General features: G+C 47.0%; 1 protein-coding gene across 1 annotated transcript in view; it reads left to right on the forward strand.

Moving 5' to 3' along the window:
• LOC308152303 (neuronal acetylcholine receptor subunit alpha-7-like) overlaps nucleotides 1–27,902 on the forward strand; it is a gene marked incomplete at both ends in the record, with an annotated part of 50,917 nt that overhangs the window by 20,285 nt on the left and 2,730 nt on the right. Inside the window, 5 exons of the mRNA XM_080525250.1 lie at nucleotides 1,684–1,728; nucleotides 2,815–2,924; nucleotides 9,278–9,525; nucleotides 9,931–10,125; nucleotides 21,027–21,113. Coding sequence (XP_080381376.1) covers nucleotides 1,684–1,728; nucleotides 2,815–2,924; nucleotides 9,278–9,525; nucleotides 9,931–10,125; nucleotides 21,027–21,113 — 685 coding nt within the window. The remainder of the gene's footprint in view (nucleotides 1–1,683; nucleotides 1,729–2,814; nucleotides 2,925–9,277; nucleotides 9,526–9,930; nucleotides 10,126–21,026; nucleotides 21,114–27,902) is intronic.

Consider the following 27,902-nt stretch of genomic DNA (forward strand, 5'->3'; position numbering starts at 1 on the left):
TGTGACATAGGAAGCGGGAGAGGGCAGAGAAGGGTGGCTTCTCCGTTAGTTGCATTTGTAACATTTGATCATGACTACTAACCAGACAAATGCTTATACTGTAATAATATAATGGTCTTATTCTTATCAGGTGACATTGAAAACATCTGCTCACTCCCTTTGCGAACCCTGAGACACCGGAGGAAATCCAGTATAATTTAACGCATGGCCGGGCAAGGTCCGTTGTGGAGCGCACTATAGGCATGTTGAAGGGCAGATGGCGTTGCTTTAACAGCTCCGGAGGGATATAAAGGAAGACTGAAATACAATCATAAACATCAGTTCCCTTTAAATCTTGAATTAAACTAATTTTCTCGGCTGACAACAACATTGTTAATTTTATAACGAGCCACTTTCACTTCGCATTAATTACAGTATAGGCAGTGCGGCTCACATGCCTGTAATAACTCTGCATAGCCAGTAGGTAATGTGCGTACGTAAAGTCAATATATATATTTTTTAATACTTTATTGCAGGACTTTACATTACATTTCACAAGTTCATTTCACACACTTTACAAGTTTTCTTCACTTGTTTAAGTTCATCCTGCATCATTTTTGTTTGTTTTTTTATTTTTTATAAAGAGAACAAGAAATAAAGAAAATAAAGAATAGAGACTAAAGAGAAAATATAGAAAAAGAAGAGAGAAATTATAGGGATAGACATAGAAAAGTAAGAGACAAAGGGAGGGGGTGGGAGGGGTGGGATCGGGGAGGGGGGGGGGGCTTCCTTCCTACTCATTCATTCGGTCCATTTACTCCAGTTCATAGTGAATTGCTCTTCACGGCCTCCCACTTTGCAAGTAATTCTTTCCATTTCTTTTATCTCTTCAACAGTTTTTTTCCAATTATTAACAGATGGTGGGTTTAAGTCCAACCATTTACGTGTGATTTGCTTTAAAGCCGCGATACGTAGTATGGTGTACAAATATTTATCTCCCTCTCTGTATATATCTAATGGAATAAGACCGAGTATAATATTGACTGGATGTATAGGATTTTGTAAGGTAAATGTATTTTTTATTTTTACTTGAACTGCCTCCCAAAACCTTTTCAATTTAGGGCATGTATAGAAAATGTGTGTGTGATTGGCTTCTCGTTCCGTACATTTCCTCCAGCATTCTGCATTGCCTGTAAAGTCAATACCTGACGTAGAGCTACGATCGCTTCCACTGTCAAATTGACTCACGTTGAACTTTTATAAATCACTACTTTGACATGGTTTTCTACGTACGACACGGGTAAGATCAAATTTGATTCAAAGTACTTTCTATAAATGAGGCCCCAGCTTTAACACTAGAATAGCCATGAGGGGTCATTTGACCCCTGTTATATCAATGTAACAAGTTATATCTTTGCACTCAATAACATTTCAGGACCCTCCTTTCATGACCTTTCCTACATATGTGCGTTTTACCACCCAGTATCCTTACATTTTCAAAATCACATCAGGATAAGCTAATATAAAACAATTTTGCAGTTTTTCTGTGTAGGAAGCAGGCTAATTTACAAGCGGCCAACTAGTGGTCGTTGTGTGTAAATAGCAGCTTGAGCGTTGTAAAGAGGCGGCTCTTTTAGTAGGTAAAAAAGGCACGGCTGTTCACAAATAAATTGACTTGGATTATTTTCTTGTCTCTTTTCTCAGGATGAGAAGAACCAGGTGCTGATGACCAACGCATGGCTACAGCTGGTGAGTATCAACGATGGATATCTGGCCAACACAGCACATCATCTCTCATCTCATGTTGCTCTCACACTTATAAATTATTGCCAGTCTGCAGTACCTCCCAGTACCTCCAACACACACCTTTCGTAGGCTTACATCACTCCCTCCTTCCTCCATCCACTCTTTTATTTATTCATGAACTGGTGAATGCAAGCTCTCTGCATTTATCCCTGCAGTTTCCTATCCTCCAATCAGGGCTCAGGGTGTCACTGCTAGCTGTTTATGTTTTTTTGCAACCCTGGCTTCGGCTCGTCTAGATAACATCAGAGGACGCCAGAGGGCTCAGTGTCCAGTCTAGCGTGAGTCAGTACAACTAGTGGGATTTCAGAAGGGGTATAGAGAATCCCTGTTAAAAAAACGACTACAGCTGGTGGCCTGGGGTGGTCCAGTGGTCTAGCACTGCGGTGCTCAGTGCGCACATAATGCCCATGTCGGCATGGGTTTGAATCTGGCCCATGCCCTGCTGACATGCCCTCCTCTCCTTACTTTCCTGTCTATCTTCACTAACTCTATCCAATCAAAAAAATTAAATGGGACTGCCCCATTCAGAAAAAAAATGACCTTCAAAGAAAAAACGTCAGCTGACAGATGTCCTGGGAGCCAGGTTCATGACCCGAGAATCCAACCACATTGTCGTCCCTTTCATTCAACTCATCTGAAAACACTCTCCTTCATCTCTAGTTGACCGCAGCTCTTCTTATGTGGAGACGATATTCCAAATACTTTAATTTACCGCTCTCTGCCTCTCTCTCTTTGTCACGCTTTGCCTGTCCTCGCCCTCTGTTTTCTTTACGTCTCTCGGCCTGTTTCGCCTCGTCTTCGCTGCGCCTCTGTCTACGGCAGTGCTACTCTTTCGCTTTCTCTCCGACCCCCCACCCCTCACCACTCTCTCTCTCTCTCTCTCTCTCTCTCTCTCTCTCTGATCCTCTCTATCCCTCCATGAACCTCTCTTTGACTCAGCGGTGGCTGGTGGAGGTAAACATCGGAGTACAGGCTCACTGTAATCTCACCGTCTCTCTCTGACTGTCTCGCTGGCCTGTCTCTCTACAGTACTGGACCGACGTGTACTTGAGCTGGAACCCAGACAAATACCCTGGCGTGCAGAACCTTCGGTTCCCCTCCAGCCAGATCTGGACACCAGACATCCTTCTCTACAACAGGTGAGCTCCCCCCATCATCCTCCCCAACTCCTCCCATCCATCCTCCTCTCTTCCCATGATCCTGCTCGACAACAGGTGAGCTCTCATCAGCTTTGGGTGCTAAAAGGAGATCCCGATGAATGTAATGTAATGACATAATCTGTTTTGTCTAATCCCACTCCATTTCATTCTGGCCCCATAATCCTCCTTTTATAACATTTGCACCCAGCATAGACGTCCCCGTTGACTGATGTCTTTGTAGTACAATGTTTTTATTTCTTCACAATCATTTTAGAGGCTCTCTGACATTGTTCTATTAGGTAAACAATGTTTTGTTTATGAGGTATAATAAATAATAAATCCCACCACACAGCATGTAGTCTGGTAGGGATAAGGGACTGGATGTGAATATGAAAGGCGGTTGTGCTGTAGATGTGTTCAGTGCAGTGCCTTCTCAGTGTATCAGAGCATTGGGACAGGAAGACAGGTACACATAACCTGCTTTTAAAAGTGCACACAACGTTTTGGATTCATGTTTGGATTCAACTTTCCTTTTTATTTTATTTTAAATGTTTTATTTGGTTTATTTTGGACATTTAGCAGACGGCTTTATAAAAAAAACAACGTAATAACAACAAATGTACTTAAGTAAGTTAATCATCTAACCAACAGTCATAAGAAAAAGTAATCTATGCTATGGCCATTGGCAGCTACAATGCTAGAAGAAAAAAGAAAAGTATTTATAGTAGAGAAACTGTACGGGGGGGGGGGGGTAGTGGGGTTGAGGAGGTCTTTAGGAGGGACAGTTAAGATGTAGCCTGAAGAGATCCTCCTGATGTTGTAGAGGAAGAATCTACAGGAGCGTGCTGTCGCTGTGATGTTTGCCGCACAGAAAAAGTGGTTGTCAGGGAACACCCCAGGGTTCCTGGCTGATGACTGGGAGGAGGTCACAATAGAGGTCTCTACTGTGATGGAGAAGTCTTGGAGAGGGCAGGCTTTCCCAGGGAGGAAGAGCAGCTCAGTCTTGTTGAGCATGAGGTAGGTTGACATCCAAGCAGTGACGTCTGCAGAGACACGTGTCGCCACCTGTGAGTCAGAGGGGGGGGGGAAGAGAGAAAGAGATGACTGTCATCTGCGTAGCAGTGGTAGGAGAAACCATGTGAGGAAATGACAGAGCCAAGAGATTTGGTGTAAAGGGAGAACAGTAAGGGCGTAAGGACGGAGCCCTGGGGGACCCCGGTGGTGAGGGCTCGTGGGCTCGTCAGTTTCTCCAGAAAAAAAAAGAAAAAAAAGAAAAAAAAAGTTTTAGTAGAAGGCGATAATAGGGAGAAGGTTTTTCCTCAGTGGCCCCGGGCCCGAGCTAGAGTACTCTTCCTGCAACGAATGGTGGACTGCTGATTCACATGCTTAGGATTCAAATGTATTGATTGTAAGTCGCTTTGGAATAAGGCGTCTGCTAAATGCCAAAAATGTAAATGTAAATGGAGAGGACAGCGATCCTCTCCATGTCATGTAGTAGGAGCGATCGGCCAGGTAGGATGCAAACCAGGAGTGCAGAGAGCCAGAGATGCCCAGTTCTGAAGGATTAGAAGGTTTACTGTGTTGAATGTAGCAGACAGGTCCAGAAAAATGGGAACAGAGGAGAGGTATGAAGCTCGAGCAGAACGGAGGGCCTCCGTGATAGCAAGGAGAGCAGTCTCAGTAGAAGAACTGGTTCCCTGGAGGTAGAAATCGGGAGAGGACAGGCTCATTGTCATGCATGGTATGGAATGGAATGCATGGAATTTGAATCAATGATCATGCATTACAATGAGACATTGCAATGGAGCCCATTCTCCAATTTCCACTTCCACCAGCCACCAGCACGTGTGTGAGAGAGAGAGGCGGATGAATAGAGGGGTCGACATTCAGAGAAACCGAAAGATGACTTACAGGCAGGGAGATGAGCTGTGTATGCTCGACGACCGCACTCTAGGCTTTATTATCCTTTATTCCGTTCTCTCCATTCATGGCCACACACCACCTCCCGATTAAGGAAACCTAATGGGCTAGGGCATTAAACCTGATGTTAAAAGCTCTGCATTAAGAATAGGGATTACTTTCCCAACCTCCACCCCCGCACCCCCGCACCCCCCCCCCCACTCTCTCTTTTGTTCACCCTGTCTGCTGTTCGACACTGCACTGCTCCACACCTAACTAGGTTTGGACACAACACTCACAGATATCATTCTAAAATCACATGACACAATTGTTAGAGGGGATTTTGTGGTCGTTGTTTTAACGTTTTTATATTGTATTCTACTACTATTCTTGTTTTGTGTTTCATTTACTGTGTGTATCACAATAAAACACACACAATTAAATGATGGTTTGGAACTAAAACATTGGAACTATGGTTTGGAACTAAAACATCACAGAGTATTGGGTTAACCTTGTGGATAATTTCAGTTCTCTGTAATTTCATTGAGCTGCAATGGAGCGACAGTTCGACAGCAGCACTAAGGTTTATCTGCCCCAGCGGGGAGCTCACATTTTACTGTCTCTCCCCCAATGACATGCACCATCAACACACACATCCATGTCTAAATGCAGTAATCGTACATGCACGCACGCACGCACACACACACACACACACACACACGCTCACACACACGCACACACACACACACACACACACACACACACGCACACACGCACACACACACACGCACACACACACACACACACACACCACACACACACACACACACACACACACAAACACACACACCACAGACTTTAACGGCGTAACACACACCATTTAACAGTTTCGCCATTAGTGTGCAACCAATAACACGCAAGTCTACCTGCGGTGCATAGGAGAGGAAGGCAGGCTTATTAGCATGCTTTTCAGATGAGAGAATGCCGTAATAAATGTATTCCATTCCGTTGTATTTAATATGAGGTTAATGACTCCGTTGAGCGCCAGATCAAAACCTAATTACAATATGGAATGCATTAAGTATACATAATCATAGCTGAGCAACATGTTGCCGATTACTCATTCTTCGACAGTACATTCCGTGAAAGACCGTTCACTGAAAGACCCTTTCATCTACAATCTGTTTCGTATAAGAGGCCTTTGGCGTAGGGATGGAAAGCTTACGTAGCACTTCTTTGACTCCTCTTGCGACTGAACAAATGGCAGGGTTTAACAACAACATTTGAATGTGCTCGACAGCATGTGCTGTTGAGTTTGAATCCTAATCAGTTCTATTTGTTCTGTTAAGAAAACATGATTTCAGGGGGCGTTGAGGTGGCGTAACGGGTTAAGTCGACCATGTGACCGCAGGGTTCCCGGTTCGATTCCGGCCGCGGACATATCCTGCATGTCATCCCTTCTCTGTCTCTCACCCCTCCTTCCTGTCAAAATCTCTACTGTCTCTATCACAATAAAAGGAAAAATATGAGTGGGATTGCCCCACTCAGAAAAAAATAAAAACACAATTTCCACACAGAACTGTCCCCTCTTGGAACACTTCCATAATGACATGAACACACTTCCATAATGACATGTCCACACTTCCATAATGACATGTCCACACTTCCATAATGACATGTACACACTTCCATAATGACATGTACACACTTCCATAATGACATGTACACACCTCCATAATGACATGTCCACACTTCCATAACGACATGTACACACTTCCATAATGACACGTACACACTTCCATAATGACATATACACACTTCCATAATGACACGTACACACTTCCATAATGACATATACACACTTCCATAATGACACGTACACACTTCCATAATGACATATACACACTTCCATAATGACACGTACACACGTCCACCAGGATAACCTCCAGACAGGAAGTATGTCACAGTCACCGGGCAGTGCTAGAGAAGTTCTTTGAGAACCGTGTAACTCACTGATCTCCCCTCTCCATTCTAATATGTTCTGCAATGCTCATGTATGTTATTGCTGTGGGCAATGTGAACTTCAGTTTCATACAAATGGTTTAAGGAGAGAAAAAAACGGTATGTTTATTTATATCTAGAGCATATGGAGATTACGCTAACTAGCTAATCCCGTCAACGAGCGACAGGGACGTACTGTATGTCCTTTGCTCCCTCTCTTCTCCCGTTCCCACTCAGGCCCCCTCGGGCTGTCTTACTGTATGCCTGAACCCAGGGATCCCCTGCCCAGGCACTTCTGGGATGATGTGTGCATGGATAAGCTCTTCTATAAACGCAGGGCGCCAAGAACCATATCACTCAGCTGCTGGACAACTGGAGCCTTTCCCTCCTCCCCCACAGGGAATGTTGGAATATTCTCCTCTTCTTCTTACTCTCTCCAAAGGGTACTCTCTCCTTCTCCTTCTCTTTCTTTCTTTTTCTTTGACCTCCATTGTGTGTCTAGTCTCTGTGTGTCAACAGACCCTTTGTATCTTTACTCTTTCCCCTCGCAGACTTTTGTCTCTCCTCTCTACCTCTCTCTCTCTATGTGCGTGTTTGTGTGTCACTTAAGCCTTGTGCCCCCGTCGCCCTCACCTCCCTCTCCCAGGGCTATCGCCTGTCCTGTCATGTGTGTGAGAGTATGCAGTAGAACTTTGTAATGAACGTGTATTCTTTTTTTTTTAGGGTTAGTTGTGTGAGTGTATATGTATGCTACTGTGGTATGTTCTCTCTCCCTCTTTTGGACTCGCTGGATTCGATTGAACCATCTACCTTTTTAGAGGTGTAATTAATTTCCATTGTGTGTGTGGTGTTATCTGTAGTGGCGGGGGGCTGGAGATAGGGACTGCATGGCAGAACATGTTGGACAAGTGTGTGAGTGTGTGTGTGTGTGTGTGTGTGTGTGTGTGTGTGTGTGTGTGTGTGTGTGTGCGCGCACGCGTCTTTCTCTGATATAATAAAGTGGAACTCTGAATAATTCAACGAGGCCCATGATAGCAGTGACACACACACACACACACACACACACACACACACACACACACACACTCACACACACTCACTCACACACTTGTCAAACATGTTCTGCCATGCAGTCCCTATCTCCAGCCCCCCGCCACTACAGATAACACCACACACACAATGGAAATTAATTACACCTCTAAAAAGGTAGATGGTTCAATCGAATCCAGCGAGTCCAAAAGAGGGAGAGAGAACATGACAGAAAGAAGCAATCTGCAAACCCTGCTTAGGCTCAGGGACTGCTCCTTTGTCATGCCTGAATGAGTGTGTGAGCGGCATGGCGTCTTCCAGCGCGTCTGCGTTATCGCTGTGGGCGTCTCCAGGTTGCCGAGGTGGGATAAGTGGGTCGTTGATAGGGGGTATGAATGGGGCTTTCAGGTCCCTTAATGGGTTTTCACTGCTGTATAAGGCCCACTGATATAAGGGGAAGGCAGGGTTAGGACGATAGGACACCCAGTGTGTGTGTGTGTGTGTGTGTGTGTGTGTGTGTGTGTGTGTGTGTGTGTGTGCGTGCGTGTTTGTCTGTGTGTGCGTGTGTGTGTGTGTGTGTGCGTGTGTGTGTGTATGTGTGTGTGTGTGTGTGTGTGTGTGTGTGCGGGAGTGTGTGCGTGTGTGTGTGTGTGTGTGTGTGTGTGTGTGGAACTGTGAATAGTTTGACATTAGCGTGCCTCTGATGACGTGTTGTTATAGGGCCAGGCCAGCCAGGGTCCGTTCTCACACACACACACACACACACACACACACACACACACACACAAAACACACACACAGTGGATGAGAGACAGCTTATCTGGTCTGGCAGGGCCAGAAACACAGACAGCTGTCTGTTTCTATAGCTGTCCACCTCCTGAACAACTCTCAGTTTAGGAATCTCATTGGACAAGTCTCAAAGAGGCAGTACTATATGTCTGTGTCTTCGAAACATGCACCAAGCAGACTTTATTAGCCTGGTGTAGTACAGATGATCTTACTTCCTGGTTCCACTATGAAATTGTGCATTTATGTATGAGTGGTCGATTTATCCAGTTTTAATGTATGAACCTTACGGCTTAATAACTTCAGAGATTAGTCACTCGTTTGTAACGGTTTGTGTACTCGAAGAGTAATCGAAGTGACAAGACCATGTTCAAAATGTCAAAATAACTCAAATCAATAGCCCATTTTTTAAGATACTGGATACAATAACAACTGGAAGCATTTGTTGAACACTGAACTTAACAACTCGAAAATAAGTTTTGGATAACTCGAAAACATCCAGACGGAAGAAAACGAACGGGTCATGTATGTTCACGTACGCTATTGCGTTGTGTTTTACCTTATCGTAAATGAAAGCTGTGTGCGGGTTTATTTTTTCCCTCTTACTTAAAGGTGTGTAATTGTGTGTGTCCATGCAGTGCGGACGAGAGGTTTGACGCCACTTTCCACACCAACGTGTTGGTGAATGCGTCGGGGTACTGCCAGTACATCCCCCCGGGCATCCTGAAGAGTACCTGCTACATAGACGTGCGCTGGTTCCCCTTCGACGTCCAGAAGTGTGACCTGAAGTTTGGGTCCTGGACACACAATGGCTGGCTGCTGGACCTGCAGATGCTGGACGTGGACACGTCCACCTACATACCTAACGGAGAGTGGGACCTTGTTGGTACGACGTGGTTTATTTCTATATCGTAAGCTTAGAATTATAAGGTTCTATCTCCGTCTAGGGTAGTTCAGAGATATTGAGCGTCATAAAAGTTTTTACATTCCATTATATTTTATGAGATGGAACCTTTGTATTTTATTCATTACTAACTAAAAAATTTCAACATTGTGTGTGCGGGTCTGTGTGTGTGTGTGTGTGGGTCTGTGTGTGTGTGCGGTCTGTGTGGTATGTGTGTGTGGTCTGTGTGTGTGTGTGCGGGTCTGTGTGTGTGCGGGTCTGTGTGTGTGTGCGGGTCTGTGTGTGTGTGTGTGTGTGTGTGTGTGTGTGTGTGTGTGTGTGTGTGTGTGTGTGTGTGTGTGTGTGCGGGTCTGTGTGTGTGTGCGGGTCTGTGTGTGTGTGTCTCAGGTGTCCCAGCCAAGCGTAACGAGCTGTACTATGAGTGCTGTAAGGAGCCATACCCTGACGTGACCTTCACTGTGACCATGCGGAGGAGGACGCTGTACTACGGCCTGAACCTGCTCATCCCCTGCGTGCTCATCTCCGGCCTGGCCCTGCTCGTCTTCCTGCTGCCCGCTGACTCCGGAGAGAAGATCTCCCTGGGTAAGGACAGGGGACCAATCAGATTAGATTAGATAAGATTCAACTAGGGGACCAATTAGACCTATCGCAAAAACCCAAAATAGAGATTGTCCAATCATATCACAACAAAAGTCACGACAGGCCAAAAACTCGGACAAACAACCCGCTAATATCTGATGGTGAAAAGCTTCTAGACGTCTGTCTTGTCATCTTTCAAAAACATGTCTATTACTTGCTGTGGTAAATCAGAAATTTGCCAACTCCTGCCATTGTAAGTCATTGAATGTCATTCAGTCATGGTCGGTCAGTCAGTCACTGTCAGTGAAGTTTGTCCGAGTTTTCAAAGGGGGCGTGGCTTAGCGATAGGTCTATTGGCCGGTAAGGGTTACGGTTAGGTTAAGGGTTAGGGTTACACACCGGAACACCTAGTGCTTTTCAGGGTTAGGGTTAGGGCAGTTTAATTTGTACTGTACTTCTGTACTGTACATTCCCAGGAATGCCAATTCCCAATGTTATTCCAAAGGCGTAGTTGGTGTTGGTCAAATCAGACTGATTCCAACGTGACTTTGATTATATATGAGACGGCAGCTGGTGAAAGGGGGGACAAGTCGGCAACCGACCGAATGTTGGGACTTTTATTCTGATGAAATGTAAATAAATGTCAACACAGTTGAAAATCAATGACACACGGACACACTGACTTACACCATACAGACGTGTCATATCGATATTGTACATTTACACTTTTGATATTTAGCCGACGCTTTTATCCAGTGTATCTGCGTCATCGTTATCGACATGCTCCCGTCTCACCGACCACACGGCGGCGGAATCCAAGGAAATGTGATACGGAAACTTCCCTTGCAGAGTTGTCATGAGTTCCCTTGCAGAGTTGTCATAAGTTCGCAGTGTCAGCTCTCGAAACTGACATGTGAGACATGTGGCCATGAGGTGCAAACGATATCAAATCATTGCGGGTTCAGCCAAAATCGCAGCCGTGGAGCCTATGCTGCCTTAATAATCAATCTAGTCGAATAGACATTTTTCTGGTATCTTTTTCTATGGTGCTGAAAGTAAAAAAAAACTAAAAAGAGTAATAAAGTCTTCCTTGACTTAAGCAATATCACACGAGAGGGAGTGCTGTTATACTGAACATCAGCACGGCTGTGATCCGGTCGTAGGTATAACAGCACGACCTCAAGTGTGAAATTGCTTTTATACAACAGTTCTACAGCGCCATTTATTAGTTAACAGTAATAAGCGACAACAGATTACAGATTATGATTTGTTTGTTTATTTAATCATTTATTTTAGAAAATAGTACTGCAACTGAACTTCAACTGGTCTGTTGCCTAGTAACCTGAACACAAACATCCGCGGGCTAGCTACTTTGTATCGTGTACACTTATCTGTACATTTCCATTTATTGTGCAACCAGTGGAATATGACTCGGTTGACAGTCGCTTTGGTGGCATGTGTGAATGCGATTCAGACGACTTGACATCAGATAGTTCATTGCTCCATCATTTCCTGTTCTCGGAGGATGGTCTCCAGTAACTTTTTAGAGCGGCGGAGTGATACATGTAGTTAACACTAGGGCAGCCGTGAGGTGTCATTTGATCTCAGTGAGTACAAACAAAATTCTACCTTTGCACTCGATCAAATTTCAGGACCCTCCTTTCATGACTTTTCCTAGATATGTGCGTTCTACCACCCAGCATCTTTACATTTTCAAAATCGACTTAGTATAAAGCGATTTTGCAGTATTTCTGTGTGTTTCTGTGTATTTCTGTTGGTATTCGGCTGCCATCTTTTTCTCCAAGGCTGCAATTCTCTTTTATATCAGCAGAGGTAGCAAGGGGACACACACTGTGCTCAATCTTCAGGCTTCAGTGCTGAATTAGATACAGTGGATCTAAGTGGATAAGATATGTGTAACATAATGTGTTTATATATAGCAATAGTGATGCATGAGATATGTATATGTACAGACAGTTATGAAAATGATAAACTGTACTGTAACCAGGGAGTAGCTGAAAAGGACTGTATAATTTAGGAAGGGGCTGGTTATCTAACTAATGGAGCAGTATAGGAGGATACAGGCAGGGGGCGCCAGCAAACCGTTAGACTAGCAGTTAATGTCGTTAGCATTAGCAAGGGAACTAGCATTAGCATTAGCCTTCAAACAACTAGCATTAGCATTGGAGCTACAAACAACTAGCATTAGCATTGGAGCTACAAACAACTAACACACGGTATTACATATGAACAACACATTTATTACACAAATGATGTATCCATCCCCAAATACACATTCCCTCCCGGCCGGCCACACACACTCTCAATCACTCACTGATAGTCTCTGGCCTGAACAGGCTTATAGTCCAGTGGCGTGGTGCGCGTTGAGGCCTGGTCGAATGGCATGTGCGTCGATGAAGTGGTCCGCGTCGAAGCTCCGCGGGAGTCTGTGTTCGCTCGTGGAGACGACGATTAATGTCCAGCTGGCGTCCCGCTTGGTCCAACGTTGAACAGCCGGCTGCTGGCAAGACGGTCCAACGGGAACACAACTAAACAGGCTACCGTGGTACACTCGATAATCGCTTTCCTGGCGTCTTCAGTTGCTGCACGGTGTGCGCGCTGCTGAATCCGCCATCTTAGCTCGGCTTTCGTTACTATCTCTCGTTCTGCTTCTCTCTCGTTCTGCTGCTCACCACACACACACCCGCGGACTACTTCCGTCTCTTATATAGGCACCACCGAACGTAACATCCGGGTCACAGACACACCCCGGATATACTACGTCATCAACATATACATAAACAGTACAATAATAATACATACACTTCACAAACGTATATGAATTGTATAGAAAATAATAAAGAAATACTAGGGGCAAAAATAGGGCTGGTTTGGGGAAACTAAACTGGCACTAAACTGTGGGCCTTCACAACAGCCGCCCCATGAAACCCTCGGTTTCAGTTAACTAAGAAGGCACACTGGCTAGGCTGCTCTAGCAGCGTGAAGTAGGAGGTGATAGTGTCGACCACTCTGCCTGTCTGCCAGGCGGCGCGCGGAAGGGACTGGTCCATCCCCAGTACCACGGCACCTTCGGACATCTTGTCTCTCTCCCTCAGCAGAATCTTCTGCTTCTCCTCCTTCTCCAGGGCGCGGATGTGCTCCTCGAAGCAGATCAGAGCGTCTTCCTTGTCCATGTTCTCCAGCGCCTCGTACTCAACGAAGGTGGGGTTGTCCAGCAGGTACTGCTGGGCCTCGGACCAGGTGGTGCAGTGGGTGACGTTGGCCATGTTGTCCAGAATGCTCGTCAGCGCCTCACAGTTCCTCTTCCTGAGCTGCTTGGCTTGTTCCTTCTCCTTCGTAGCCTGGTAGGCCTTAAACGCTTGCTTCTTCTCACTCAGCTTGGGCAGGGCGCTGTAGCGTGGGTCGTTGATGATCATTCTCATGGTTTGCTCCCATGACGCGTCGGATGAACCACCATCCTCCTCCAGAAGCTCTTTGAAGGCCTGCTTGGCCTCCACTTTTGGGTTCCACTTTACTCTCTTCTTCGCCAACTCCGGCCTTTCCTCCTTGGAGGCGTCTACAATACTGGCTGAGACTTTCATGGCTGGCGTGTACTCGACGGAGTTGACGGGTGCGTCAATGCTGACCTCGGCCACGTGAGGGTGCATGGCCACCTGCAGGTGTTCCTCGGCAACAGCTGTTGCCGCCATGGCACGGTAGCGCCACCACCGGGACTCCTTAGTCTGGGAGTTGTAGTAGTAAGGCTTCCCATCCAGAGACTTATGCTCTGTCCACAGAGACTTCTTCTTCGGTTGGTCATCCTGTGGTGAACCATTTGTGGTACTAACTGTTCCAGGTGCACTGGCAGCAATAGATTCCACTCCAGGCGGTCCGGTTGGTTGGTTTGCTTCTTCGGTTCGGACATGGAGGGATGACGTAGCTCTCCCGTCCCTCTCTCTCCACTCGGTAGCGCCTTGGAGGGCCCACCCAAGCGCAGTCTTAACAGCCATCGGGCCGCCTCGTGGTCCTCTCAGCGGAGGACGGAGCGACACGATCAGTTCAGCGTTGTCCGAGCCGATGAGAAGGGTTGGCTCCGCTCCTTCTATCGGATGTAGGTCTACTCCCCGTAGGTGGGGATATCTTGCGCGTAACCTCTCCAGGGGGTAGTCGTAGCGGGAGAGCGCTAGCTGGTCGGCGGTGAAGACATTCTGAAGCCGATGTCTATCCGACGGCCGCCCCGCCGGGGAGATAGAGAAGTTGATTCTCGCCCCGGTGACCTCTTTAAGGTCGCGACGTATCATGCGCAGAGTCAGCTTCTCCGCAGTCCCTTGGAGCCCCAACTGGCGCACTGCCCCCTGGAGAAGGATGGTCCGTTCCGACCCGTCGTCCAGCACGGCGTACGTGTCGTACACAGCGTTGTTGTGGTGAAGTCGGACCTTCACCACCTTCAGTAGAACCTTGGAGCCGCTGCTCTGTGGCGAGTCTAGGTAGTAGACAGGGGTTTCCTCTTCCGGTGCGCGACCGGACCTAGGGCTTCTGTTGCCCTCCGTGGACCTGGCGAGGGAGACCTCGTGTAGGATGTGGAGGTGGACCTCCTCACAGCGGTTGCACTTCCTCCTCAAGGTGCAGTTCTTCGCCAGATGGTCGCGCCCACAGTTCCAGCACCTCTGGTTCTTCTCGAGCCACCTCTGCTTGGCCTCGGTACTCAGGTTGTTGAAGTCACTGCACTCATTGAGCCAGTGCTCGCTGGTGCAGTACGGACATGGCGGTGGACCTCTCCGTCCCTTTGGAGGGGGTTGAGAGGAATCCTTTCCCTCAGGTCGGGTGGTCCTCTCTCTCCGAGGCTCCTCCTCCGTGTGCAGCACTCCTACTGGGCGTCCTCTGTTCGAGCTCGGCCCGTCCCAGCGGTCTCCCTTGGCGCTCTCCTTCTTCGGCTCAGCGTAACCCATGGCGTCTACGTTGGTGTCATGCACTTCCTCCAGTAGGAACTCCGCGAAGGCAGCCATGCTCAGACCCAACTTCTCGGGGTTACGAACGCGCTGCTGTCGCCGGAACCTCTCCTGCCGGAAGCGTGGGATCTTGCGGAGCAGCCGCTCTACGTTGGAGGTGCTGTTGATCTCGCTGGCGCCAGCTGGGCCCTGCGTCTTCAGCATCCCAACCAAGGTGTGCACGCGGAGCGCGAAGTCATCCAGCGCCCGGTCATCCTTGATGGGGGCCTGCTGTTCGAGGGCTTGCAGTTCAGCAAGGGCGTGGTTCCAGGGACGACCGTAGCGGGCATCCAAGTCAGCGAGCGCTCTGGTGTAAGGTGTCGGTGCGGAGGCATGGGCCAGTACCATGTTGTGGGCTCTGGGGTTCCTCACATGCTGAAGGAGAATCGCATATTTGTAGGACTCGGAGCAGGAGTTGTCCAAGAGCGTGTCTAGGCAGATGCGTAGCTCCACATACTGGCTCCTGTCCTCGTCCTTGAAGAAAGGGAACTTGGGTCCCTCCACCTGGGGGAACATCCTGTAGTGGATCATCGGTGCTGGAGTGACGGTCTGGGTGTCCGGCCTGCATGCATTTTGGTGCACTGGAGGACCTAGGGGTGTGCTACGCTCTTGGGGGATGACTCCCCTCCCGGGCAGCGACGCTGGCTCCCTCTGGGCCGCGTAGCGGTCGGGTCCCTGGTCCTCTTCCTTCCAGGTGGTCAGCTGGGCCTGTAGTTGGACAGTCCTGGCGGGGGTCATGGAGCCATCGGCGGGGGGTTCAGGAGATGGCACTCGAGAGGGCCGTGCGGATGATACTCTGGAGCTACAGGCCGACGGAGTTCTGCTGATGCACACGTCGCGCATGGTCTGCATCATTTCCTCCATCTTCTCTGCGTGCAGTTGCTCTCTCGCCATCTGCCTCTCCGCCGCGCGTTCCGCCCCCTCCATCTGGAGGCGCTCGCGCTCGTACTGGATGCGTTCCCTCTCTAACGCCTCCTGGCGCTGTCTCTCCGCCGCACGTTCCGCTCCGTTCATCTGCCTCTCCGTCTGGAGGCGGTCGCGCTCCATCTGGAAGCGTTCCCGTTCTAGCGCCTCCTGGCGCTGGAGGCATTCACGTTCTAGCGCCTCCTGGCGCTGTCTCTCCGTCTGGAGGCGGTCGCGCTCCATCTGGAAGCGTTCACGTTCTAGCGCCTCCTGGCGCTGTCTCTCCGCCGCGCGTTCCGCTCCGTTCATCTGGAGGCGTTCACGCTCGAACTGGAGTCGTTCCCGCTCTAACGCCGTCTCGGCCTGTTGGCGCTCCCGCTCTAACGCCATCTCGGCCTGTTGGCGCATATATTCGGACAGCGCGGCACTACTCCCTCTGGAGTGCAGGCTATCCGCCCCAGAGGCAGAACTGCCCACGGAAGCCCTGGACCGGTAGGAAGCCACTGAGCGGCAGGAGCTAGGTCTCGAGCGCGCCGTACTGGGAGGCAGATCGTTAAGGCTGAGGCCCTCCCTCTTCCGCCCGCAGGCGCTGTCGGACCGGGCCTCTCCTTCCTGTTCTTCCGTTTCCACGGCAAAACCCTGCGGTTCTGCCATCTCATCCTCAGGCTGGTGCTCTTTGAGGGCTGTCTCAGTGCTAGCCACCCGCGCGCCGGCGGACACCTCGGCCTCTCCGACCACTGTATCCCGTGGAGTGCGCTCCTCGCTACCACTCGGTGAGCTTTCGAGCTCAAGCTCATACTCCTGTAACCTCGGAGGCAACCGCGGGACTCTCTGTGGTCGTGGCTCTGGCTCAGGGGGCGGAGAATGGGGGGTAACTGTCTGGTCTGGTTGGCTGCGCTCAGCCATGCTATCACTACACTACCAATCCGGCTCGAAGGACCAATTGTAACCAGGGAGTAGCTGAAAAGGACTGTATAATTTAGGAAGGGGCTGGTTATCTAACTAATGGAGCTAAATAGGCAGTATAGGAGGATACAGGCAGGGGGCGCCAGCAAACCGTTAGACTAGCAGTTAATGTCGTTAGCATTAGCAAGGGAACTAGCATTAGCATTAGCCTTCAAACAACTAGCATTAGCATTGGAGCTACAAACAACTAGCATTAGCATTGGAGCTACAAACAACTAACACACGGTATTACATATGAACAACACATTTATTACACAAATGATGTATCCATCCCCAAATACACATTCCCTCCCGGCCGGCCACACACACTCTCAATCACTCACTGATAGTCTCTGGCCTGAACAGGCTTATAGTCCAGTGGCGTGGTGCGCGTTGAGGCCTGGTCGAATGGCATGTGCGTCGATGAAGTGGTCCGCGTCGAAGCTCCGCGGGAGTCTGTGTTCGCTCGTGGAGACGATTAATGTCCAGCTGGCGTCCCGCTTGGTCCAACGTTGAACAGCCGGCTGCTGGCAAGACGGTCCAACGGGAACACAACTAAACAGGCTACCGTGGTACACTCGATAATCGCTTTCCTGGCGTCTTCAGTTGCTGCACGGTGTGCGCGCTGCTGAATCCGCCATCTTAGCTCGGCTTTCGTTACTATCTCTCGTTCTGCTTCTCTCTCGTTCTGCTGCTCACCACACACACACCCGCGGACTACTTCCGTCTCTTATATAGGCACCACCGAACGTAACATCCGGGTCACAGACACACCCCGGATATACTACGTCATCAACATATACATAAACAGTACAATAATAATACATACACTTCACAAACGTATATGAATTGTATAGAAAATAATAAAGAAATACTAGGGGCAAAAATAGGGCTGGTTTGGGGAAACTAAACTGGCACTAAACTGTGGGCCTTCACAACATGTACAGTATGTCTCCCAATCCCTTCAGATTTGTTGGAGCTGAGTTTTTTTTCTTCACAGCGGGTTTACCCAAGTTCCATGCAATAGTGATAAGATATTATGATATGTGTAGCCTATGTACAGTTATGAATGATACACTGCACAGTATGTACCTATCAAGTTGTGTGGTGCATGCATAGCTACCGCAGCAAAGTAATTGCAGTAACCTACGTTTGATTATGCCTGTACTCATCAACGAATATTATATAATGAACGGATATTTATAATATTGTATATAATGTTGTTTTTTTTAAATATAATGTTGTTGTATAATGTTTTTTCTGAGTGGGGCAGTCCCACTCATAGTTTTCATGTTATTGGACTGACATAGTGAAGACAGACAGGAAAGTAAGGAGAAGAAGGGCCAATATAATGTGTGCACGACCACGGTGCTAGACCACTGGACCACGTCAGGCCACCAGTATATTGATAATTGATAATAAGATATTGATAATGTATTTAGCTGCCGCAGAAAGTCAATCAAAATCGTGTGAAATGACGTGCGTTGTGCATTGAATGACACTATTTACAGCGCTTTCAAATAATGCAATAGGATATATACAGTATATATATATGAATTTACAGAAACACATCATCATGAATGGAAACACGCAAGAGCGTGTATTTGACAAATAAAGTGTGCGTGTGTTGTGGTAACCACGTTACACACCACCCAGGCAGGAGAGAGAAAGAGTTTAGGGGCAGAGGGGAGACAAGCGGGTTTCAAAGCTTACAAGCTTACAGCAGTCGCCGGGCCTGATAGGCTGATGTTATGGCCGGCGTGAAGTTCACGACAAATAAACACGACAGGCTTGTGCATCTCTGTGAAGCTCATAATTATAATAACACAATATTGCAATATGTATTACTATTATTTTTGTATAATAATAATCAACCATCATTCGTTAGTAATGAAAACTCCCGGAGTCCCGATCAATCTCCTCTCCACTTTACACATTACATAACCAATATTTCTTTTGACATCACACCAATGTCAACACAATCACAACAGAATCTTATTTAATCCAATCAGGTTTTATTTTTTGATTATGACATCATGTCTTTCAACATTGTCACACTTTTCATTACACATTTACATACATTAGCGCCATCAAAAATGAGGGAGCGTGCTTATTCTGGCAGATTGTGAAATATTAAAACCAATAACATTCTGAATGATTTATCATTCTGTACTTTCTCTCCTTTCTTTCATGTATTTTCTTTCAGCTCTTTTCACTAATATAGGTGAAACTAACTATAACAGGTTGCGGCACATGAACGCACTGTGCAGGTACGCGCTCCTGTGAGATCATTCAAGTTTCAAGTTTATTTGTCATTATACCAAATACAATTATATAATGTAATCAAAATAAAAAGAATGAATATATTCAGCCATTCCATATAATCACATATAACAACCCCTGTGAGCAGTTGCAGGGGCTGACAGGCTGACGTTACCGGCGAAGTTCACGACAAATAAACAGACTTTATCACTGTGAAGCTCATAATTATGATAACACAATACTGCAATATTTATTACTATTCTTTTTAAATAATGATAATCAACTTTCATTTGTTAGTAAAGCTCCCGCAGTCTCAATCAATCACCTCTCCATATATATAATTTATATTTACATTAGTTCCATAGTTCGTTTTCAGCTGACTCAAACTTCATATCAGATTGAGCTAATAATTTCCCCGCTTCTCTGCGCATAGGAACTTTATGCATTTTTAGAGGTAGTGATCTTGTAATTTTCTCTTCTTGTGTGACATCGCCATCCAGCGATCTTTGTGCGTCAGTACACACTCCCCCATTGTGAAGAGTGTTCGTGTGATTCGACACCTCGTCGCGCTAAAAGTGAAAAAACGTCGCGCTAGCAGTGTTAAGTCCCAGTGCTGTTATACTGTATATCGGCACTCATGGAATGTCTCTTGTCCAATCAAATTACTTGGTCGGACTAACTGTTGTATAATTTCATTTACACAGCTTAGGTTCTCATGTTGACATAGCAGACTGAAAGTCAAAGCCTAGAATCAATATTGACAGCTCTATTCGGTTGTTAAGTCTGACGTCAAACGTGACGTTTATCAATTTCCGGGTCCAAACCAGAAATTCCCCGCACCATAGTACCAGTGTACTACAGCGGTAGAATGACAGTTCAATCGTTTTTTAGACTCTGATCTATTCATACAACAAGGGACACAGCACTTTCCCGTTTTTTCCATATTTGTCAGCGTCTTTGAGCCTCGGAAAAATATAATGTATATAATGTATATGTATATATTTGTATATAATTATATACAAATATAATGAATTATTATTATTACTGAGGCATTTCGAAGACAGCGCTTCAGCCAACTTTGGACCCGGAAACACGTCACCACTTAACAACCGAATTGTGCCTGCAGAAATAATGTGGCGGAACACACCTGACTTACCATAAACACCCGTCATGCCAATTATCCCATTCATTTTGAGTACACTGAAGTAGGGGTATTTAATATGCATAGAAAGTGTTCTGAATGGTGAAACCAACTTTTACATACATCCCACCAAATAAAAGAATGATAACCTCTACTTCACAGAAATGGTTTGATTTCAAATCCAAACTTTTGGATTGTAAAGTCAAAAGGAGACAACATGCATTATTTTCCCGTTAATGATGCAGGGCACTCTGTATCAGGTGACATCACAATTCCATTTGTCCATTCCTATTGATCCATCACTGGGTAAGGAGCGCTGGGAATTTCCTGCCGGAAATCCATCCTCGAATTCTCTCTATTCTGGATTTCTGTTAGGATTATGCGATTTTGATTGATAGAGCTTTCATGACGAGTCGTTAACCTGTAATCTGCTGAGAGATTTTGAGGGATGTTTTAAGCTGTAACCTACCTTGAACATGTCAGACACGCCACTGTCTAACAAATGGATTTAGTCAAGAGGATATAATTGATCACTTACATAACTCGTTCCACTAATCATTTTTGGACATGAATGAGTTCTCTCTCTCTCTCTCTCTCTCTCTCTCTCTCTCTCTCTCTCTCTCTCTCTCTCTCTCTCTCTCTCTCTCTCTCTCTCTCTCCTCCAGGCATCACGGTGCTGCTCTCTCTAACAGTCTTCATGCTGCTGGTTGCTGAGATCATGCCTGCCACCTCAGACTCAGTGCCTCTCATTGGTGGGTCTTCTCAGTGTGTGTCTGTGTTTGTGTGTGTGTGTCTGGGTTTGTATGTGTGTGTGTGTGTGTGTGTGTGTGTGTGTGTGCACATGTACGTGTGCGAGAGAGAGAGTTTTGTGACTATGTGTGTTGATATGAGTTCAGTGTCAGACTGTGAGGAGAGCCTAAGACAGTCTCAATCCCCTCGGCTGTACAGAATGATGGTAAGGCTCAGAAGAAGAAGAAGGATGATACTGTCCAAATCATTAGCAGGTCCATGTCACAAGTCAGACTCCCATGAGGAGCAGAAGGGCGGAGCAGCGGGAAGGACTGATGGATGGAGGGAGAGATGAAGAGACTTTAGGGGGAAAGTTTGGAGAGAGAAACAAACTTCAAAGTCTTCCACTGCTGTTAGGAGCTCTGATGAGACAGGCGTCACAGAAGGCTTCCAACTTCAATAACTCAGCCATCGTCTTACTTTACTGATGGCCAGGGAATAGTGTGTGTGTGTGTGTGTGTGTGTGTGTGTGCGTGTGCCCCTGTGAATGCCTGCCTGTATGTCTACCCTTGCCTAAAATGATCATAACTGTATGTACTAGGGGTGCAACTGTTCTCGGTTTTATATTTGGCGGTATGTGTGAATGCGATTCAGACGAGTTAACATCAGATAGTACATTGCTCCATCGTTTCCTGTTCTCGGTGGATGGTCTCCAGTACGGTTCGCCTTCCACGGTTCAATACACTAGTGAACCGTGGCGGTTTTGGGTTCATGTCAGAGGTGGAGTTGGTCTGGAACGCAGTTGCTTCTTGTTCAAATGTTTGTTCATGGCGAGCGGAGTTGAGAACATGGCAACAATTTAAGGAAGCCCCGGATTGATACAAATCTGCGTTGTGGGGTCATTCATTCTGGTTTTGGTATTGAATGCAGCGGCGAGGGAACGAAAACAGCGAACAGAAACGCTTGTCGCAGAAATGCTTCACGTGTGTCGTATAATGCGTATATTGTTCATTTATTGGAAGGATCCCCATTACCTATACCCATAGGCATGAGCTACTTTTAGTGGGGTCCACATTTAAAACATACATAACAAATAACATTTAACATATAAAACATACTTTTATCTTGTTCCAAGATGGCCGCGCGCTTAGTCGCCGCAGCTCGGGGCTACCACACTGGTGTTTCATTGTGTTTTTAAGAACATTTGTATGTTCACTTTTTTTTTAGTACTTATAGGGAACAGTTATGTATATAGTACCTACAGCAGGCTCGACTTATTAGAAGTCGGCACGCAAAACGACAAGATAGTAACGGCGGATTTCCTGGAGCAATACATAATTGACAAGGACATCGCCAGGCTACCGGGAGAGCACTGGTTCACAGTCCCCTCCCTGAGGCGGAAACGCCGGCGGCGAGACCGTAAGAAACGGCGAGGCCGCCGGGGAGGCCTGCTAGCAAGGCTGAGGAGAAGCCCAAACAAACCAGCTTTGCCAAGCATTTTCCTCTCTAACGTCAGATCCCTGACGAACATGATGGATGAACTGAGACTACAGGTGGCCAAAAACAACATCGTAAGGGATAGCTGTGTGATTATTCTGACCGAAACCTGGCTAAATGACAACATTGTGGACGCTACTGTTAGCTTAGAGGGGCGCACGCTACATCGCGCTGACCGAACGGAGCTTAGCGGGAAGTCAAGAGGAGGTGGGATCATAATATCGACGAAGGATAGCTGGTGCTTAAACACGAAAACTGTAAGTAGCCACTGCTCCCCAGACCTGGAATACTTGACTGTTAAATGCCGACCCACATACCTCCCTAGGGAGTTTAACGCGGTGCTAATTACATGTGTGTATATAGCGCCTAGCGCAGACAGCAAAGTAGCATTGGCGCGACTATATGAAGTCATTAGTAGCCAACAAAGCACTGATCCACAGGCTATTCACATCATAGCGGGAGACTTTAATCATGTCGACCTGAAGGCAGTACTACCCAAGTTCTATCAGCATGTAAAATGTGCAACGAGAGGAGAAAAAACACTGGATAAGGTATACACCAACATCAAACGTGCTTACAAGGCTAGTCCGCTAGCTCATCTAGGCATGTCTGACCATGTGTCAATCCTCCTGATTCCTGCATACACTACAATGGGGAAAAGTGCTCCCATCACCACTAAGACTGTCAGAACCTGGCCAGAAGGGTCCGCTCCACTGCAGATCTGCCTAAATGACACCCTATGGCAGGAATATGAGCATGAGGACCTGGAACAGTACACGTCGTCGGTTCTGAACCACATAGTGAACTGCACCAACTCAGTCACCGTGGACAAACGGGTCCGGGTCTACCCCAACACGAAGCCATGGATGACTGGGAAGGTCCAAAAACTGATAAATGAGAGGGACAACGCCTTCTTCGCAGGGAAGCGCACACCGCTGTACAGCTCCACCAGGGCCAACCTAAAGCGCGGCATCAAAGCGGCCAAGGCAGAGCACAGAGAGAAGATTGAGGAATGCCTCCTGAGCAACGACTCCAGGCGGATGTGGCAGGGGGTTCAGCAGATGACAAACTTCAGAGCCAACAGGCTCACAGCCGCAGAGGACGACCCCCTGCTGGCGGGAAAGCTGAACACCTTCTACGCCTGGTTCGACGAGGGGCGAACGGAGGTAACCGCAACACAAACACCACTCTCTCCAGCTCTCAGCAGCCTCACCCTCACAGAGCATGAGGTGAGACGCGTACTGAAGGCGGTGGACCCCAGGAAAGCCTCGGGGCCGGATGGCGTCCTGGGACGGGTGCTGAGAGACTGCGCCGACCAGCTGGCCGGGGTTTTCACCAACATCTTTAACCAGTCCCTGTCCCAGGCCACCGTCCCACCCTGCCTGAAAACCTCAACTATCATCCCAGTCCCGAAGAAAAGCACGGTGAGCTGCCTAAACGACTACCGCCCGGTGGCACTCACACCAATCATCATGAAGTGCTTCGAGAAACTAGTCCGGGCCCACATACTCACACGCCTCCCGCCCAACCTGGATCCATACCAGTTCGCCTACAGAGCCCACAGGTCCACAGAGGACGCCATAGCGACGACTCTCCACGCCACTCTATCCCACCTGGAGAGGGGAAACAGCTATGCGAGACTGCTCTTCGTGGACTTCAGCTCCGCCTTCAACACCATCCTTCCAGACAGGCTAGTGACCAAACTACTAGACCTGGGTCTATCACACTCTATATGTGCGTGGATCAAGGACTTCCTGACCGACCGCCCCCAGAGGGTGCGGGTGGGCCCCCACACCTCCACAGCCCTCAGCCTCAGCACTGGGTCCCCCCAGGGCTGCGTGCTAAGCCCCATCCTCTACAACCTCTACACCCACGACTTCACCCCCGTCCACCCCAGCAACTACATCGTAAAGTTTGCAGACGACACCACCGTGGTGGGATGTATCTCGGGGGGGGACGAGGCGGCGTACAGGGATGAGGTAGAGCAACTGAGCAAGCTGTGCAGGGTTAACAACCTGCTGCTAAACAAGTCAAAGACCCAAGAATTCATCGTAGACTTCAGGAGGAAAAAGTCCGAGATCCAGCCCCTGCTCATCGACGGAGAGAGCGTGGAGAGAGTCTCAACCCTCCGATTCCTGGGACATCACATGCGGGATGACCTGGCCTGGAAGGACAACACAAAAGGCACCATCAAGAGGGCACAACAGCGGCCAGGGACGCGGGAAGGGGGGTGCTGAGGGTGCTGCAGCACCCCCTAGCGGCAGGCAGAAGGAGCTCCTCCTGCCTGAATTTAAAAAATAAAAATATTATTCAAACAATAATTTAAAACAATATAATAACTATTGTTGCTTTTGGGAATACAAATAAATGTGTTTTTTGTAATAAATGTAAAAATGTGTTTGTTAGTTTTAATGTTAGTGATCACATGGTCATATCTTGCTAGGGAATCTCTGTGTTCTTTAGCAAAAATGCTAAATCAGCCAGAACAATTGAAGTGGAGTTGGAAGAAGATGCTGAGCTTAACAACACTCCCCATTAATGCTCTACTGTCGGACGTTGTTGAGAAAGAGCAACAGACGGCCAGAAACGTATTAGAACTGATATTCAGATCCATCCGATTCTTCGGCAGCGAAGGGCTTCCGTTAAGAGGCAATAACAATCGACATGGAGTGCTGTCTGTAATAATGGTCAACATCATGTTTGTGGACATTGTGGGACACTGTGAGCTGAGTGGAAATTACTGTAAATTCCAACACATTGTTGGTAAAATATTGAACGTTACGTCTTTGTAGTGTGTAGGTGCGTGCGTGCTTAACTATTATTGCCCGTGCATTGGGGCCCGTCGTTATGCCACTGTGTGCGTGTGAGCGAACGAGCAATCAGCGAGAGGTAGGGAGGGAGGGAGGGAGGGAGAGAAATCGTTATAATTTTTTCCCTGGCATTTTTTTCCCCTGTAGCGTATATAGACAGCACCTCAGCACCCCCAGTCAAAATACCTTCCCGCGTGCCTGACAGCGGCTATACACCCTGAGATGCCTCAGGAAAGAACACAACAAGCAGGAGATACTGGTGGCCTTCTACCACGGCGCAGTGGAGAGCATCCTCACCTACGGCATCTGCAACTGGTTCCACAGCTGCACAACAGCGGAGAGAAACGCGCTACAGAGAGTCGTGAGAACAGCACAGAAGATCACCGGCGCCCCCCTCCCCTCTCTGGAGGAGCTGTACAACACACGCTGTCTCAGGAGGGCCTCCAAGATCTCCAGGGACCCGACCCACCCTGGGCACGTACACTTTGTCAGGCTGCCCTCGAACAGGAGGTACAGGACCCCGGCCGCTAAGACAAACAGACTGAAGAACTGCTTCTACCACAGGGCCGTCAAGGCCCTGAACACAGAAAAGGCCTAAGTTCTGGGCCCAGGACAGTCCGGACGGATTGTATGGCAGCTAGTGCTGAGGCACAAACATGTACATTTCAAGCCTGCAAACTGTGACACTTTAAAATGACGTGAAAAAATACTTTTGTGCAATATGACAACCCTAGTTGACTATCTGTGCAGTATAGTACAGTGGATTGTGTACATAGCCTTTATTGATGTAAACCAGCTCCTTACCTTCTTGTGATTTTATGCTTTTTCTAAAAAAAATAAAATAAATCCCTTTCCTAACACCAGGGGAGCCACCCCTCCTAAATTTCGTTGTTTGGTACCTGTACTGTAGCAATGACAAATAAGGTCCATTCCATTCCATTCCATTCCATTCCATACTTAAATTACAAATAGCAAACATAAAAGTATATCATACATCATACAATTTTACATTTGGCATAATATAAAACACTTATATATCTAGTTGGAGTCCACATTTAAAACATACATTACAAGTAACATTTAACATATAAAACATACTTAAATTACAAATATCAAACATTAAAATATATTATACATTATACAATTTTACATTTGGCATAATATGAAACACTTATATATCACTTATTCTAGTTACATAACACTTATTCTAGTTACATAAAAATACAACAAACTACAGCCATGTTAGAGAGGACTACACATTTCCATCTACGGTGCCTCACTAGTGTCACAGGTTTGCTGTAGCCAGGTGTTTCCTTATTGGCTTTTTGAACATACATGGGCTACAGCTGGTACAGCTGACATGGCTAAAGTGCATTTTTACTTTCATTTCTTCCTCTCCTATACCAGTAGTCAAGCCTAAGAGGCACTTTTACATTTGAAAGTGTTTTTGTTTATATATATATATTTATATTTGTTATATTATACAATATACCAGTCATATTCTGGAATGTGTCTAAATGTTAAAGTTCCATAAGTATAAGCAAAAGAAAGTAAAGTAACAGTTTGTAAATAAATAGTAGCATTTTCTTTCTCCTTACGCACAAAACGTACGTACCGAAACCGAACCGTGACCCAACAGCCGAAGTTCATACAGAACCATTGGCCAACTGAACCATTGCACCCCTAGTATGTAAATAGTTCACCCTAATATTATATTATTATTATAGTATTATAGTATATTTTTATTTAATTTCTGCTTATTTGTATTTCAGTACATTTACAAAAAGTACATATTAATTTATTGTTCGGTTATTTTCAATCCAATATACCTCTTTTAAGTATTTTTTTAATGTAACCAGACAGTTTAACCAGAGAGTTGACCTGGTCAAGGGCAGCTCAGTAAAAAAACAATAAACAGATAAAAAAAGGAACAACAGTCTAAGATAGAATTGGTCAGGTCAACAGCTTCACACAGTGACACACACACACACACACACACACACACACACACACACACACACACACCACACACACACACACACACACACACACACACACACACACACACACACACACACACACACTCACACACACACACACACACACACACACACACACACACACACACACACACACACACACACACACACACACACACACACACACACACACACACAGGCAGGCAACTAACATTGCCTATCACTTACATTGTCTATCTGGGCCAGTCAGCAGTTTCACACAGACACAGACAGACACTAACACACACACACACACACACACACACACACACACACACACACACACACACACACACACACACACACACACACACACACACACACACACACACACACACACACACACACACACACACACACACACACAATGTGTCTGCGTGAAGCTGCTGATTGGCCTGGATAGACAGTGGAAGTGAAGGGCAATGTTAGTCAGCACGCGGGGTCTACAGCAGGACACCTCTGCAGGGTTGGGCTACATTCACTGGCA

Source organism: Nansenia antarctica (assembly GCF_963989245.1).
Source record: "Nansenia antarctica genome assembly, chromosome: 3".
Classification (NCBI taxonomy): domain Eukaryota; kingdom Metazoa; phylum Chordata; class Actinopteri; order Argentiniformes; family Microstomatidae; genus Nansenia; species Nansenia antarctica.